Source organism: Lonchura striata, chromosome 32, assembly GCF_046129695.1.
Source record: "Lonchura striata isolate bLonStr1 chromosome 32, bLonStr1.mat, whole genome shotgun sequence".
NCBI classification, from domain to species: domain Eukaryota; kingdom Metazoa; phylum Chordata; class Aves; order Passeriformes; family Estrildidae; genus Lonchura; species Lonchura striata.
In genome coordinates, this window is record NC_134634.1 from 2,369,147 (window position 1) to 2,384,307 (window position 15,161).

Consider the following 15,161-nt stretch of genomic DNA (forward strand, 5'->3'; position numbering starts at 1 on the left):
AGAGAATTGTGTTAGGACGCTGAACTCTGAATTCAAAATATCTGGAGTCATAACTCAGTGAAACTTTACAGCACAGATAACTTCAAACACACGTGTCATCTCAGCATGGGGCTGCTGTCATGGCTAAAATTAAGCACATGCAAGTACCTCCTTGGAGCCAGCAGGGTTTGGGCCCAGTTGTTTATTTATTCAATACCCTACTTTTAAAGCTCCTTCATTAAACACCAGGATAGATGTGGAAATATTCATTTTTCACTGTAATTTAATAGATCTCCCAGAGATTAAGCTATTCCAGCCAATCTGCAGTGCATTTCTGTACATACCCAGTCCCACCATGAGGCTTCACTTACTTTATCAAGCCATCCTCCATGTAAATGTCTGCATAGAAGGACTGGTCGTCATTAACTATTTTACCACCTTTGATCAAAAGACGATCGCTCTGCAACAAAAGAAGCACAGCACAAGACAGAATTATTCAATGGGAGAGCTGACAGTCTGCAGTGTCACTCCAGAGATGAAAGAGGAGGGAAGGCAACAACCTCTGCATTATTCACCAGCACACATCAAAACACCAGTCAACTGCCGCACTTTCAACTGGAAAGATAAAATGCTTTATTTCATCTGCAAGACCTTTCATTACTGATGATCCAAAAAAACAAAATAAAAATCAGAATGAGGAAAGAAATGGTTCCAGTGATGTTATCTACTCTGGCAGCTTCACTCCTACCTGAAGCCTGCCACCATCACCTGCAGCAGCAGCACTAAATAACACTTGGAGGGATGTGTCAGAACCACATCTCTTATTTCTTTCTTTTGGTCATACGCAGAATTTCCTATATGCATCCACACAGTGGAGTCACTGTTTGGCTCCATGTGAGTCAGCTGCTGTCAGGGAAATGGCCCAAAAGTCTGTTGCTGGGGGTTACACAACACAAACAAACTCCTTTGGTCCACTTCAGTGATGTTTCAGTGCAGGGGATCCAGAGCACCACTGCAGAACAAGATGGAATACGTGCACGCATTTAGCAAATTAGGGTTAAGGGAAGGATATACAAAACGGTTATTAAAGTTTCCTCAAATTAGAAGACAGTTTGGCAGGAACAGGAAGGCAATTATAAAAAGGCAGTTATCAGGCAGTGTGATTTTATCCCAGCCCAGGTTACAGCTTGCTTCTGCAAGATTTTAGGTCAAAAACAAATGTTGGCTTTCAGGGTTTTTTTTTTCCTTGCAGTAGACATAAATAAGAGTGAAACTCGCTGCAGAGCTCCTGATGGGGAGGAGAGTTAAAAATGTCTGGCTGCTACAACCCCCGGTTCCTTCATTCCCCCCATCACAGATGCATTTTTACAGCAGATGAATATTTAAAGCAAAGCACACACATGCTGTGAATCTTTGGCTTAAACCACACCTTTGGCCCTCAGATCTGCGCTTGTACTTACTCTGATTCTTTTCTCCTTTCTCACAGAAACATCTTTGAAAGAGAACAAAGCAATACCAGCACAGCCAAAGGCTGGGGGAATCAAAACCTAGACTTTTAACTCAGAGGTGCCACGGACTTATAGAAAATATATATAAGAAATTATAGAAAAATACATATAAAACAGTGATGGGGGTGCTGAGGGCTCCGATTTTGAAGTGCCAACTCCACTCGTTGAAGGAACAATCAGGCATTTTCCCAAATTCATCATAATAAAACCCAAGAGTTGGAGCACCCAATTCTCAATTGACACGGCTCTTTTAACACCAAAAAGGTCAATGAATTGCAGCAGATACTGATTTATACCATTATATCCATCTTTTGCATCACTGCTTAACATCTAGGAGATGTTCAGCCCATCTCCCTCCTTTTCTGCTTCTCCTTCCTCCTCCTCCTGCAATGGAGAGTTCCCCTGGATAATGCTACTGATTTCAAATACAAAGAAACCGTCAAAATTTAAATTTAGGAGCTGCTGCAAATGTCAATAAACCTGAGCGAATAAATGTGGGGTGTGAAAAACCCACTTGTCTTTCAATACCAGCCTCTCCAGCAAACTATCCTACATGTTTACCATTTCCAGAAATACTGCAGTGTTGATGCTCACCTCCACTGCAGGCTCCTCGTGCCATTAAAATGGGAAAACCTGGCCATGGATGCCACCAACAGCCCAAGTCCTCACACACTGGGCATCAATTAGGGAAGAAGAAGGGGGAAAATAGATGCGAAATGGCGACAAAAACGCAGCCTGGAGCATTTTAATGATGCTCCTGGCAGTAACCAGGGCTGCTGCTGGGCTCTCGAGAAGGCTCCGAGATCAGGACAAATCCTCCTGCTCATCTCAACCACCCTGGAGACAAAAGCACACACAGCTCACATCCCTGCGAGGGCCTGCCACCAAATCTGTGTCTATTCAGCAGCAAAATCAGGGCAGCCACACATCCATTATCCTCATTTTTCCAGCATTAGCCTCGGTTGATAATCCCAGGTTTGCACAACAGCAAACAGAAGCAGAATCTGATTTTTCCTACTCCTTTGCAGGAGGATTGTGTGCACAGAACATAAATCAGAGCGTTCAGCCAGAAGAAAAAATGCGTCATGCTACTCCTGGCCCATGACAGGGATTCAGCAGGAACCTCCATTGCCCTTTAAACAGAGGCAGCTTTTTAAACTCTCTACCATTGGACTCTTGGAGGGAAACTGACTCCCCTTTCCAGAGAAAAAAATAATTTATAAAAAGAAGGATGCTCCATTTATCAATAACCATTTTGCACATCCTCTCCCTTCCTTAAAACACTGCCATTGTACAATCGGGCGACTCCTGCCCAAACCCGACACGTCAAAGCCCCGTTCCGGAGCTCCTTTTCCTGCCCCCGAGGATGAGGAGGGAGGACGGGGAAGGGTGTGTCCGTGGGGAAGGTGAAGAACCGCTGCCAAGGACGAAGAACTCCCGTGTCCATGAAAACAAGCGGCTCCAGCAGCCCGTTAGGCGAGGATATCTTACGTAACCAAAAGTTGGTACCCTTGGATCTGCAATACCTGCCCTAAATCGGCTCCCACAACAAGGAGACCCAGGGAGGGGCTTATATAACGGCTCCTTCCATGTCCCCCGGGACCGCACCGAAACCTGCGCCTTGCCAGAACCTTCCCGGCCAAGCAAAGCCCATCCCGGACAATCCCCAGCGCCAGCCCGCCGGGGACCGGGCGCTCCGGGATGCGCTCGCCCGGCGCCGCCCTTCGCCGGGCTGGGACGGGCGGGGATGGAGCCCCCCGGGATGGCACCGATCCCCTGCCAGGCACAGCCCGGGGGCTGGAGAGACCCTCCGGGGGCTGGGGGAGACCCTCCGGGGGCTGGGGGAGACCCTCCGGGTACAACCCGAGGGCTGGGAGAGACCCTCCGGGGGCTGGGAGAGACCCTCCGGGGGCTGGGGGAGACCCTCCGGGTACACCCCGAGAGCTGGGAGAGACCCTCCGGGGGCTGGGGGAGACCCTCCGGGGGCTGGGGGAGACCCTCCGGGGGCTGGGGGAGACCCTCCGGGGGCTGGGAGAGACCCTCCGGGTACACCCCGAGGGCTGGGAGAGACCCTCCGGGGGCTGGGAGAGACCCTCCGGGTACACCCCGAGGGCTGGGAGAGACCCTCCGGGGGCTGGGAGACCCTCCGGGGGATGGGAGAGACCCTCCGGGGGATGGGGGAGACCCTCCGGGGGATGGGGGAGACCCTCCGGGCACACCCCGAGGGGCCGGGACCCCTCCCCGGGCACGGCCCGACGGCGCCGATCGCCCGGGCGGGGGTCCCCGATGTTCTCCCGGGGCCGGCTCCGCCGACCCCGGCCCCCCCGGCGCTGCAGCACAGGAAGCGCCGCATTATCCCTGATCCCATTATCCTGCCCCAGCCCCGCATCGCTCCGGCACACAAAGGGCTCCATCCCCGCGCACCCCTCCCCCTTCCCCGCCGCTGCTCCCCCCTGCGCTCCACTCACCGTGATCCGCGGAATATTTTTCTTCCCCTGATAAGACATCTTGGGAAATCAAGCCCCGATGTATTTATTCAAGGGTGTTGTATTCTTTTGTAAAGAGAAGCGCGGCGGCTGCTGCACCGCTATTGTCTCCCGCGACCTCCCCCTCCACCAGTGTGTAGATCAAGGAAAAAAACAAAACAATAAAAAAAAAAACCAAAAAAAAAACCCAAACAAAAACCACCAAAAAAAACTAACAGAACAAAAATCAATCTCCCGAGGCCAAATCACTGCGATGCAGGGAAGGGGAGCGCGGGGGAGGGCGCGGCACGGCGCGAGAGGTAATCGGCTCTCCGCAATGGCAGGAACGGGAGAAGCAGCCAACCCTGCGCGCCTCCCTTTCTTCCCTGTGCCCGGAGCCCGGCCCAGCCCCGGCAAAGCCCAACCCAACCCGGCCCCGGCAAAGCCCGGCCCAGCCCAGCCCAGCCCGGCCCGGCCCGGCCCCCAGCAGCGGCGGGGCGGGAGCGCGCATGCGCCCCCCGCCGCTCCCGGGCCCGGTGCGCCCGGCACGCCGCGCCATTGGCTGAGCGCCCGCCGGGATGCAAATCAACGGCGGCCTCCACCCAATGGGAGAGCGGGGGACGCGAGGAATGTAAATGAGCGGTGGGCGGGGCTGCGGGGTCGCGGGCGGGGAGGCGTCGGGACGTGTCGGGATAAGAGCTCGGGATATGATGTCGGGATATGATGTCGGGATGTTATCTCGGGATATCTCGGGATACACGGACCGCAATCCATCGGGATGCGCCAAGCACCGCCCGGCCGGCCCCCCGCTCCCACCGCAGCGCTTCCCGTGGGCCCCGCGCTAGTAAGCTGCAGCGCTGGGCGGGGCAGCCGCGGGGCTGTGCGAAGGGAGCCCTTCGGGGGATGCTCACACCCCGCTTTATTCCCCTGCGACATCCCCCGGGAGCGGCAGGAAGGACCCCGCTATTCCCGACACCCCCATGAGGCTGTACCCATCCCGGGAGAAGCGGGATCCATCCCCCGTTCCCGGGGTGCGGGCAGCCTCCATCCCCCCGAGCACGGGAAAAGCGGAGGATGCCCGGCGGGGAACTCGCTGCTTTGCATCGTCTTTGTCCTACCCCGCCCTTCCTGCCGCTCCCAATTAGCAAACAGGCGAGGGTAGGGGGAATAAAGATTTGAAGCCGCTTCCACGCTTTGTTTTCCCAGTCTGCCTTTCTCCCATGCCTCGTCCAGAAAATCCAGCCCGGATCCAACCCCCCCAGCCACCTGTGGTCACTAACCTGAAACCTGAGTGCCAGGGAAATGTGGGCTCAGAGCTACGCACCCGGCCGTGGTTGTCCTCTCCATGGTCTCCCGGGCCATTCCTTACTACTGCAGTGCTGCCAACTCCGTGTTCCATGTTTCAGTCACACTTGGAGTCAAATTTCTCAGTCCCTGAACTCCATAAGCTGGTACTTCAAGGAAAGAAATGCATTAAATGGCATAAATATCTCCTCGTTGTTGACAGCGCACTTGTCTCAGTGCAGGGAAGGGTGGTGGGGTCCGTGGCCGGGCGGTTCCTCTCACATCAGCTGTGCTGGGGTAAGGTACAGGACAATTTTTTGAGAACTCAGTGCCACAAGTTCACTTCTGCTTGAAGGTTGCAACTAATAATGATCAAAGACTTACCTTCCCTCACTCACGAATTTCACATCACACAAACTGCATCTTTGCCTGCCACGAAATTGTGATCTCTGCATATCCAAACACACCACGCAAAGCCACTAAGAAATGAAACCTTTGGTCTAGGAGAGCAGTAAATCATGATAAAGACAACATCTGGTCAAACAGACTCCTACCCGGACCTTTTATGTTCATTTATTCACAGGAAGCCCTAAGGAATATAGGGAAGTAGTTTTTTCCTGGCTATAGGTAGGATATCACACAACATTTAAGGAACTGATGTGTCAATCAGTTAATATCCAATTAGCAACAAATGAAAAAGTGGCTTATTATGACAGTGACAAAATTATTAATTTGTCAGCCTGTAGGGTTTATTTTGATTTAATGATTAGACTAGACAACCCTGAATGAGTTATCCTGAGACTCTGATGTGTGCTTGAAGAAGATTTGAAACCTTAGCATATTTTTGCTCAGAACGTGGTACCAAGAACCTACATCAAGTCTCAAATTTAGACAGTGCAACTGTTCCATTTTTTTCTCTTTGATGCTTGTTTTCCTCCTCAGTTTAATGTCTGAATGGTTCCATGCCTTTTATTTGCAGGTAGGAGAGTACCAGAGAGGAATCACACACTGCCCAAGGCTGGGAGCTGGCACCCAGGCCTTGGGCAGTGGATCACCAACACACCTAGAGCCCATCTCAGCTGCCCAAACACACCTATTCCAAATTTTCTTCTTTTTTTATTTTAAAAATACATCCTACTGCACATGGGCTTAATTCAGAGCAGCAGTTCTTGAACATTGAGTATTCCACAATCATATATTCTATGACTTGGATCCAGCAGTGACTAGGGTCACAAAGCAATAACCAATCTTCAGGAGACACTTAGCTTGTCTTTCTCATCACCTTGTTGCAAGAACCTAAGTAATACAAGAATGAAGTAAATTCAGAGATTAAAGGGCTGGAAAACCACAGTTGCTGAAAATGCAACAACTACACAGCACCAAATTTTTAAAACTTCCATGATTTAGGAGCATGATTTAGCTCCTAAGCTTGTCTCTTAGCTTCATTACAGCACACGGATATGCCCCAATTTTCTTTGCTTTTAATGATGAGCTAAAACGTCAAAATAAGTAACTTCTAAATTACTGTAGTTTTAAATTACCAGTAAAAATTACCAGTAAAAACTGGTTTATTTGGCCTTGTTAAAAAAAGGTGAGGAATGGAACTTGCCTATTGTATAATCTCGGAGAGGAGAGGAGGAGAGGAGAGGAGAGGAGAGGAGAGGAGAGGAGAGGAGAGGAGAGGAGAGGAGAGGAGAGGAGAGGAGAGGAGAGGAGAGGAGAGGAGAGGAGAGGAGAGGAGAGGAGAGGAGAGGAGAGGAGAGGAGAGGAGAGGAGAGGAGAGGAGAGGAGAGGAGAGGAGAGGAGAGGAGAGGAGAGGAGAGGAGAGGAGAGGAGAGGAGAGGAGAGGAGAGGAGAGGAGAGGAGAGGAGAGGAGAGGAGAGGAGAGGAGAGGAGAGGAGAGGAGAGGAGAGGAGAGGAGAGGAGAGGAGAGGAGAGGAGAGGAGAGGAGAGGAGAGGAGAGGAGAGGAGAGGTTCTTTCCAACCCAAACCATTCCAGGATTCTCGGAGTAATTCCTCTGATAAATCTCTAGTTTCTGCATAAATTCCCCCACAAGTTAAATGAAGAAAAGTAACTATTCAGGAAATGTCAGCGGCAGGAGTTGGATCTTTTGTTGAAAGTCAAGAATTGAACTTTCATGTTAAATCCTGGCAGGATATAACATGAAAGTTATCCAGCCCTGCTGCCCCACAGCAGTGCTGGGATATTTGGAGAAGTGATGGGATTTCTGGATAATGCTGATGCACTTTGTCTTCCACAGGTCTCTTAATGCACACAGGGGGCTGAACAGGATAAAATTAAAGGTGTCACATTAATGAGCACTGTCTAATCAATGCTAATAAAGGGGAATACAAGAGTGTCCCTGGCCCATCCTCAGGCTTCATGTATTTGGGGGAGTATTGGATTTTTCATCAGCCCTTCCTGCCCAGCTGCTGCAGCACTTCTCGTGAGACTCTTGGCTGCAAAAACTTACTTCATGTTAAAGGAACATATATATGTCTAAATTTATATCCTGCAAATGTCTAGAGGGAAAATGGCACAGGAATATGAGAGTCCCTGTGCAGTGATAATCTATGCTAAAATCATCAGAATAAATCCATGCTGAAATAAATCAGCACAGGCATCAGAGGAAATCAATTTACATCAGCTCTGAATCTTAACTCACGGATTCTGTGAACTACCATAAAGCACTTGGAAAAGAATTTTATTCCCACTGTGAGTTACTGGATGGTTGGGAAAAGAAGTATTAAAAAGAGTTTCTTCCTCTGTGGAATTTTAGTGTAATGGCAACAAAGCCCACATAATTTCTGCAACACTCAAATTGCTTCTACTCCTACTGAATACTTAAAGGTGTGTCCACAATGGCGTTTTGCCATGAAATTAAAAAACCTGCAAATGGAAATATCCATTTTAAAACTTAATGAAAAGAGGGATCAGAGATGGATTTAAATAAACTGGGACAAAAGAGCTTCCAGGAGTTCACCCACCAGGCCCTGATTTGCTGCCATGATCCTGCCAATGACAATTGTTGCTCCAATTCTCAATGATTCTAAAGGAGTTTTCCATGGATCCAGGAACATCCTGCATCCTAGGAAGTGCAGAGAGGATTAAATCCAGGCTGGTACATGGTAGGAGGAGTTACATCTGTCCTTCCCAAAAGATTATGAAATAACTGTCCTTCATTAATCATCGCAAATTAAATTACTGAGGGGAGTTGTGCTTGACAACAGACATCTCTTGTTTTATTATCTTAGAGCAGAAAATGAAAATTAAGAATTATGGCAAAGAAATTACCATGGGGGTCAAACATGTTACTATGAGAAGTTAAAAATCATACAGCTTCTCAGAGAAATAGCCTGATTTTTTTTTTTTTAATACAGATTAGCACTTTTTTTGAGGGTAAGATTCACTTTCTAGCCACACAAACAGGTCAATCAAAATGTACATTCGATCTGCAAAATAAAATTAACCTTACAATTGATTTTCTTTCTTTTAATACCCAGAGAACCCCTTCAGGAGGCTCAAAAATAGCATTTGAAGAAGGCTGTTAGTGTTGGAGTGTGTTTCTTAGAGGAAATGTCCTGAGCACCGTGATGTGAATTATCCTTAAACAATCCTAGCAATTAAACAATTCCCCATCACGAACCCAGCAACGAGCCAGGCTCTCCTCAGGGTTCTAGACAGGGATTGCTCTGTCAGGGGTTATACAGTTCAAAGAAAAAATCTGCTATTCTCTCCAAACCACATCCTGCCCTGACCTGCACCACAGCTAAATGCAGAATTTCTGGAATAAAGGCATGGGACATTCTGGAATTGCAGAATTTCTGGAATAAAGGCATGGGACATTCTGGAATTGCAGAATTTCTGGAATAAAGGCATGGGACATTCTGGAATTACAGAAATTCTGTAATTGCAGAATTTCTGGAATAAAGGTATGGGACATTCTGGAATTGCAGAAATTCTGGAATAAAGGCATGGGACATTCTGGAATTGCAGAATTTCTGGAATAAAGGCATGGGGCATTCAGGCCTCGCTGTCACTGCCTCTCCCTTTCATCCCCTGGCACTCCCAGGCCCATGGGAAGCATGGGTAGGTGCTAAGAAATGTCTGGTTTTAGTGATTGTACAATTTTTCAACATTATAATCCCTTCTCCTTCCCCAAAAACCTAGAGGGCAAAGCATCAAGCTCTCAGCCACGGCTGTCCCTGCTTGTGCCAGCCAGCTTTGCCTTCCCCTGAAGTGCAGGATGATCATAACTCAGGGAAAAAATGGAATTTTGGCCTCTATTCTCCCACCATGAGAATCATTCCTGCTCTTTAGGAGGGGGTCACAGGACAGGACATGAATAATCACACAGAAGTGAAGAGAGGTTTGGGTTTTGGTGGTTTTCTGCTCCCAAATGCTGTTGTTTTATACGCTAAGAGATACACCCAGATTTGATGTGCCACAAGGCAGATGGGTGATAAAGGAGTCAGACACGGCCCCGCAGGTAAAAATCCTTAGGCAGACCCTAAATGACTGCTCAGCACCTACTAAAAACCAGATGGGGCCTGTTAAATGGTGTGCAGGGAGGTGGCACAGCAAACTGCCACTCCCACATGCCAATAATTGCATTTATCCCTTGGGATGCAGCCTGGATCAGCTCCAAGCCGAGCAGGGAGATCTGGCCACAAATGTTTAAATTTTCCCATCAAATCTTTAACCCAAATAATCCATTGTGCCTGGATCAAAACCCCTTGTTCATTCCTGCATGGAAGTGTGGTATTAGTAAATTCTGCATGTAAAACCACTCCAGAAGACACCCATTGGATGTGTGGAACAGCAGCTGTGCAGAATGATGGCTTTGAGAAGAAATTAAGAGGACTTTGGCATTTTTGCTCCTCACTCTTGTTTTTTGTTGGTTTTTTTTTTCCACAAACCATTCCAACCCATTGGAAGAATATGCAAGTCATCCTCCCTTATGATTATTTTGCAAGCAATGATTGTCGAAACAAGGCTAGAAAAATTGCAGGCATTGTAACAAATTAAACTCAGGACTGCATTTCCAGCTGTCTGGAACAGCTCCTTTGTTTTAGACAACAGTTCCATTAATGTTCCAGAGTCTGTGATTATTTGAGCTCTCAACAACATCCTGTTATTCATTATTTCTCTCCAGGAATGAACAACCATGATCCTGAGAGCTTTGAGGTTTTAGGAAAAAGTCCAGTCATGTCACAAGCTTCATGGCAGTGTTTTGCAAGTGAGTTCTTTCCTATCAATTCTAAACTAAAAACATTTTCCTACTGTCTGTTTATTCGTTGTTGTTATTTGTTACAATAGGCTTTGTTGGTTTAGACCAGCAGTTTACTCATAGTGCTCTGTGCTTCCCAAAGGGCCAGGAACTGTTTTAAGGGAGGCAAAAAAGGAATTTAAAGGTGCCCAAGGAAAACACCTGAACCACTGGAGTTACTACGAGATGGCAAATGAAGGAGACATCTGGGATCCCAGGCCTTGTAGGGTCTGAGCAGCTACTCAGGCTCTCAGCAAACCAGATTAAAGTCCTGGTGATCTCTCTTGCAATTAAACCTTGTTTTTCTCTATAGGTGTTTCCTAAAATACTGTCATTCTCCCAAAAATGCGGGAGGAAGGAGTAGCAAGTACAGATATGGGAAATCTGAGAAATACACTAGGAGAAATGACTCAGCTGAAGAAATCAATGGCCAAAGTTTTTCAAACCCCAGATGGATGCCCCTCTCTCAAGACTTGTCATGCAAGGAAAAGGGGAATATTGGGATGGCATTCCAGCAGTCCCTGCTCTGGGACCAGGAACCTTCCAGCTTCTGCACTGACTACAAAGCGGAGCTGATGGGCAACAGAGCTGGAGAAGGAGCTGGAGCACCAGGAGAGGCTGAGGGAGCTGGGAAGGGGCTGGAGAATTCCTGAGGGAGCTGGGAAGGGGCTGGAGAATTCCTGAGGGAGCTGGGAAGGGAATGGAGAGTTCCTGAGGGAGCTGGGAAGGGGCTGGAGAGTTCCTGAGGAGCTGGGAAGGGGCTGGAGAATTCCTGAGGGAGCTGGGAAGGGAATGGAGAGTTCCTGAGGGAGCTGGGAAGGGACTGGAGAATTCCTGAGGAGCTGGGAAGGGGCTGGAGAATTCCTGAGGGAGCTGGGAAGGGAATGGAGAGTTCCTGAGGGAGCTGGGAAGGGAATGGAGAGTTCCTGAGGGAGCTGGGAAGGGGTTGGAGAGTTCCTGAGGGAGATGGGAAGGGGCTCAGCCTGGAGAAAAGGGGGATCAGGGGGGACCTTGTGGCTCTGCACAGCTCCTGCCAGGGACAGGAGGAGAGGGAACGGCCTCAGGCTGGGCCAGGGCAGGCTCAGGGTGGAACCAGCAGGAATTTCCCCATGGAAAGGGAGCTCAGGCACTGGAACTGCCCAGGGAGGGTTGGATCCCCATCCTGGAGGTGTCCCAGGAACTCCTGGACGTGGCACTCAGAGCTCTGGGGACAATGTGGGGACTGGGCACAGCTGGGACTCGATACTCCTGAAGGGCTTTTCCAACCTGGATTATTCTGTGGGTAAATCCCACTGCAGAAATTGATCTTCCAGGTGCTCAGCAGCTCCTGGGAGCCAGGTCAAGGACCTCTTGCCTCATTTAGGGAATCCCAGATCTGAAGGTTTTGTTCTTGTCACATCCCATGCTGAGCCCAGACACTGAACCAGCAGCTCCAGAACCAGGAGCAGCCCCAAGAGGGAGAGGAGAAAGTTCAGAAGGGAAGCAGCAGCACAGTCAGTTCTCCTGGCAGCAGCAGAGCTTGGCTCCAAGCTGAGCTGCAGACCTGTTGAACTGGCCACCAGAGACGGAGCTGCAAACGCTGCTGGAACTGAGCTGAGCCTTCCTGGTGCCTCCAGAGATGATCTTAACCCTGAATTATGAGGCAGCACAGCCCAGGGGCAGCACGTGATAGATGGCTACAGAATGTCCCAGGCAAGGCAGACACAGAGGGATTTGATTGCCCTTATCTTGCCCCACAAAACAAAATATTGCAATTTAATGTGGAATAATTGCATCCCCTTTTTTGCCCTCTTGACAGTTGAGACCTCAGAGAAAAACATAAAAAATAGCTTGTCCACATTGCTTTGTTAACTATTTCAAAGGGGATTAAGATGAGATTTTTCTATATGTGACAGAAAGGATGACTGAGTTTTAAACCCATAAAGCCAATTTTGCTTGCTGAGGATTTAACCATTGATTCAAGCTATGGGTGCAGTCAGCTGGAAAACCAAAGCTAAAACATTCCTGCAATAAATTCCCAATCCATAGCATGACATCTATCCCAAGAGACTTCACTTACCCCAGTGCTCACCACTCCTCTCATCACGATCCACTGGCATCAGTGTTAAGTAAAGCTAATGAGAAACAGCTCAAATATTTTGTACCATCCCATTATTTCATCCCCTCAGTTAACATTTAGGCAATAATCTTTAAAATAGAACAAAAAACAGACTTTAAAAAGTATTATTAATATTCTCAGTGGATTCTGATTTTGCACAATGTTGCACTTAAATTTTTATTATACTGGTCAGAAAATAATTTATCTTTTCAGAGTTAATGTATATCCTGCTTATACTTATGTCCCACAGGACATCAGATAGTCCAAAATTAGCTCTTAAAACATCATGAATTGCAGAACCTTTGACTCCCTGAGATGAAAAAGCCCTTTATTCTTGAAACGCACCTTGATTGTTCCAACAAGACTAATTAATCATGGAAAGTTACTCCATTAATAGACACTCCAGCATGATCAAGCAAACTTGAGGCATCTGTAGTGGCAAATTTTTGTTTGGGTTTGGGAAACCAGGTTTGGAGCATTGTGGAGCACATCCTCCTCCTCACTGGGGCTGGTGTGTGGGAATTCTGAAAATCTGTGCCTGTCTTTGTGAGCTCTTTGTAACAGCACTGGCTGGATAGAGCCCTCAGGTCACTGCAACAGAGTCTGATCTGGGGAGGATGAGCCTCTAGTTTATATTTTATAACTAATACATGTGATTAATTTATATTTTATATTACCTTCTGTAATACTTCACGTTTCTGAAAGCAGGAGAAAGTGGTGAACAAGCCCATATTCTGAATTCCAGGCAGACTTCTGCCCAGCATGCACAATCCATGTCAGAATTAAAATCCTAGGAGCAGCTCCCAGAAGAAAGGGCTGCTCTGTACCCACGGGGAGGCTGCTCAGAGGAACTCCTGCCCTATAGCTGGAGTTTAGCAGGCTGCTGGGAGGTCCTTCATTCATTCATTTCTGCTCTTCCAGCCTCTGCCAGCATTGTCAGAGGTGTGCACTGAGTATTTCCTGGCTCACAGCTGAGTCAAGCTGGTTTAAATCAATCTATTGAGGAAAGCAGATGGGCATGGTCAGGCAGATCTATGGGTTCAGTGGGTTTTGCCTCTGGAAGAGAATGGGCTTTATTACACCCTGACAGAGCCAGAGAATGGGAAGTATCTGCAGCAGTCTTAAAATCCTGGGAGGAGTTCTGGGTTGCTACAAGGATGCCTCATTCCTGTGAAAGTCCCAGATCTTCCCGAGTCAAAAATGCCCACTGCAGCCAGCAGCCCTGCTGAAATTTGGCACTGAAATGCAGCTGCCGGGGTCGCTCCGGCTCCTGTCCTCCCCTGGGAGCAGGGCAGGAGTCCCCCCTGGAAGGAGCCTGCAGGGATTTGATCCCGGTGGGTGCAGCCTCACTGATGCTCTTTTGCTCACAGCCGCCTTTCTGTTCCGTGAGCTGCATCCCTGCCTGGGTGGGGCATTTCCCTACCTTCGTGCTGGGGGAATTGCCTAAGAAACAAAAAAGTCGCTGTTTCTCCCCAGACAGGAGGGCAGGGCGGGGTGTTGGCGAGTGCGGGGGGGTGGGGAGGGATCTTCTTTCTTCTCGTGCCCCCCTCTCGTACACCTGCAGAGAGCAGCGGACAGCTCCGGAGGGAAGGCTCTGCGAGAGATGCTGCTGCCACACGGATGCAGGGACATAAAAGCCAGCGGCTGCAGGTGGAGAGGATCCGTCCTCTCTGCAGCCTATCGCGTGCCCGAGTTCTCCCCAGACAACACACACATATATATATATAAATATATCTCTATATATATGCACCCACCTTGTCATTCAGGTTCTGCAGCGCCTCCTTCCCCGTGGCACTCCTGATCTCCACCTTTCTCCCGAATTCAACAGATGGTTCCCCTCCCTTCCCGCTCTGCTTGCAATAGACGGACTGAGCATCTGGACCCAGGTGGGCAACATCCTTCTGCTTTGCCACCACTTTGTTACAGCCGCGGCCCACCGAGAGCGAGTCGAAGTCGATGGTCTTGTTCTCCAGGGAGCCTTCCACCGGGCAGAACATGCCACAGAATTTCTGCCGGGGCTTGGGACTGCCCGAGCCCAGGTTTTTGAAGAAGGCTGGCACTTCTTCTTCCTCGCCCTGCCGCCCGTTCTGCTTCCTCTCTGCCATGGCTGGGGTGGTCTCCCTGCTAAGGGGGAATAACAACAGCGGTAACCAGGAGGATCCTGCACACGCACACACACACACACACACTTGGAGAGAAGAGGTGGGGAGGGAAAAAAAGGACGGATCTGGGTCCTAGAGACACGGCAACATCAGCTGCAAAGGGCTGTGCCCGGCAGGCCCCCTGCCCCCATCGGCACCGCCAGCCTGTGGCTCGCTCGCTTTCTCTCTTTCTTTGATGCAGCGCAAAGTTGAAGCAAGGATGGGGCAGATCCTGCTGCAATAAAGGGAGGAGGCTTCAAGTTCCCAGCATCCAGATGCGGAGGGAGGGAAAAGGAGAGAGAGAGAAGGGAAAAAAAAAAAAAAAAAGCTCACTCTGCAGCAGAAACTGAGGACTGCTCCGGAAGTGATGCGAATGGTGAAGTGGCAAATGGACTCGATCAGGTTGGAGCAACAGC

General features: G+C 49.1%; 1 protein-coding gene across 2 annotated transcripts in view; it reads right to left on the reverse strand.

Annotated features, from left to right (window-relative positions):
* Window positions 1-14,724, reverse strand: part of DPYSL2 (dihydropyrimidinase like 2) — a 57,202-nt gene extending 42,478 nt beyond the window's left edge. The window contains exons 1-2 of one of the 2 annotated variants that reach the window (XM_021546272.2): window positions 14,359-14,724; window positions 351-439 (exon numbers count right to left, since the gene is read on the reverse strand). In XM_021546272.2, coding sequence (XP_021401947.1) covers window positions 351-439; window positions 14,359-14,709 — 440 coding nt within the window. In that variant the 5' untranslated portion in view covers window positions 14,710-14,724. Of the gene's footprint in view, window positions 1-350; window positions 440-3,955; window positions 4,363-14,358 lie in introns of those variants that run through there. The other variant, XM_021546273.3, reaches the window with a different exon arrangement.
* Between the last annotated feature and the right edge of the window lie 437 nt (window positions 14,725-15,161).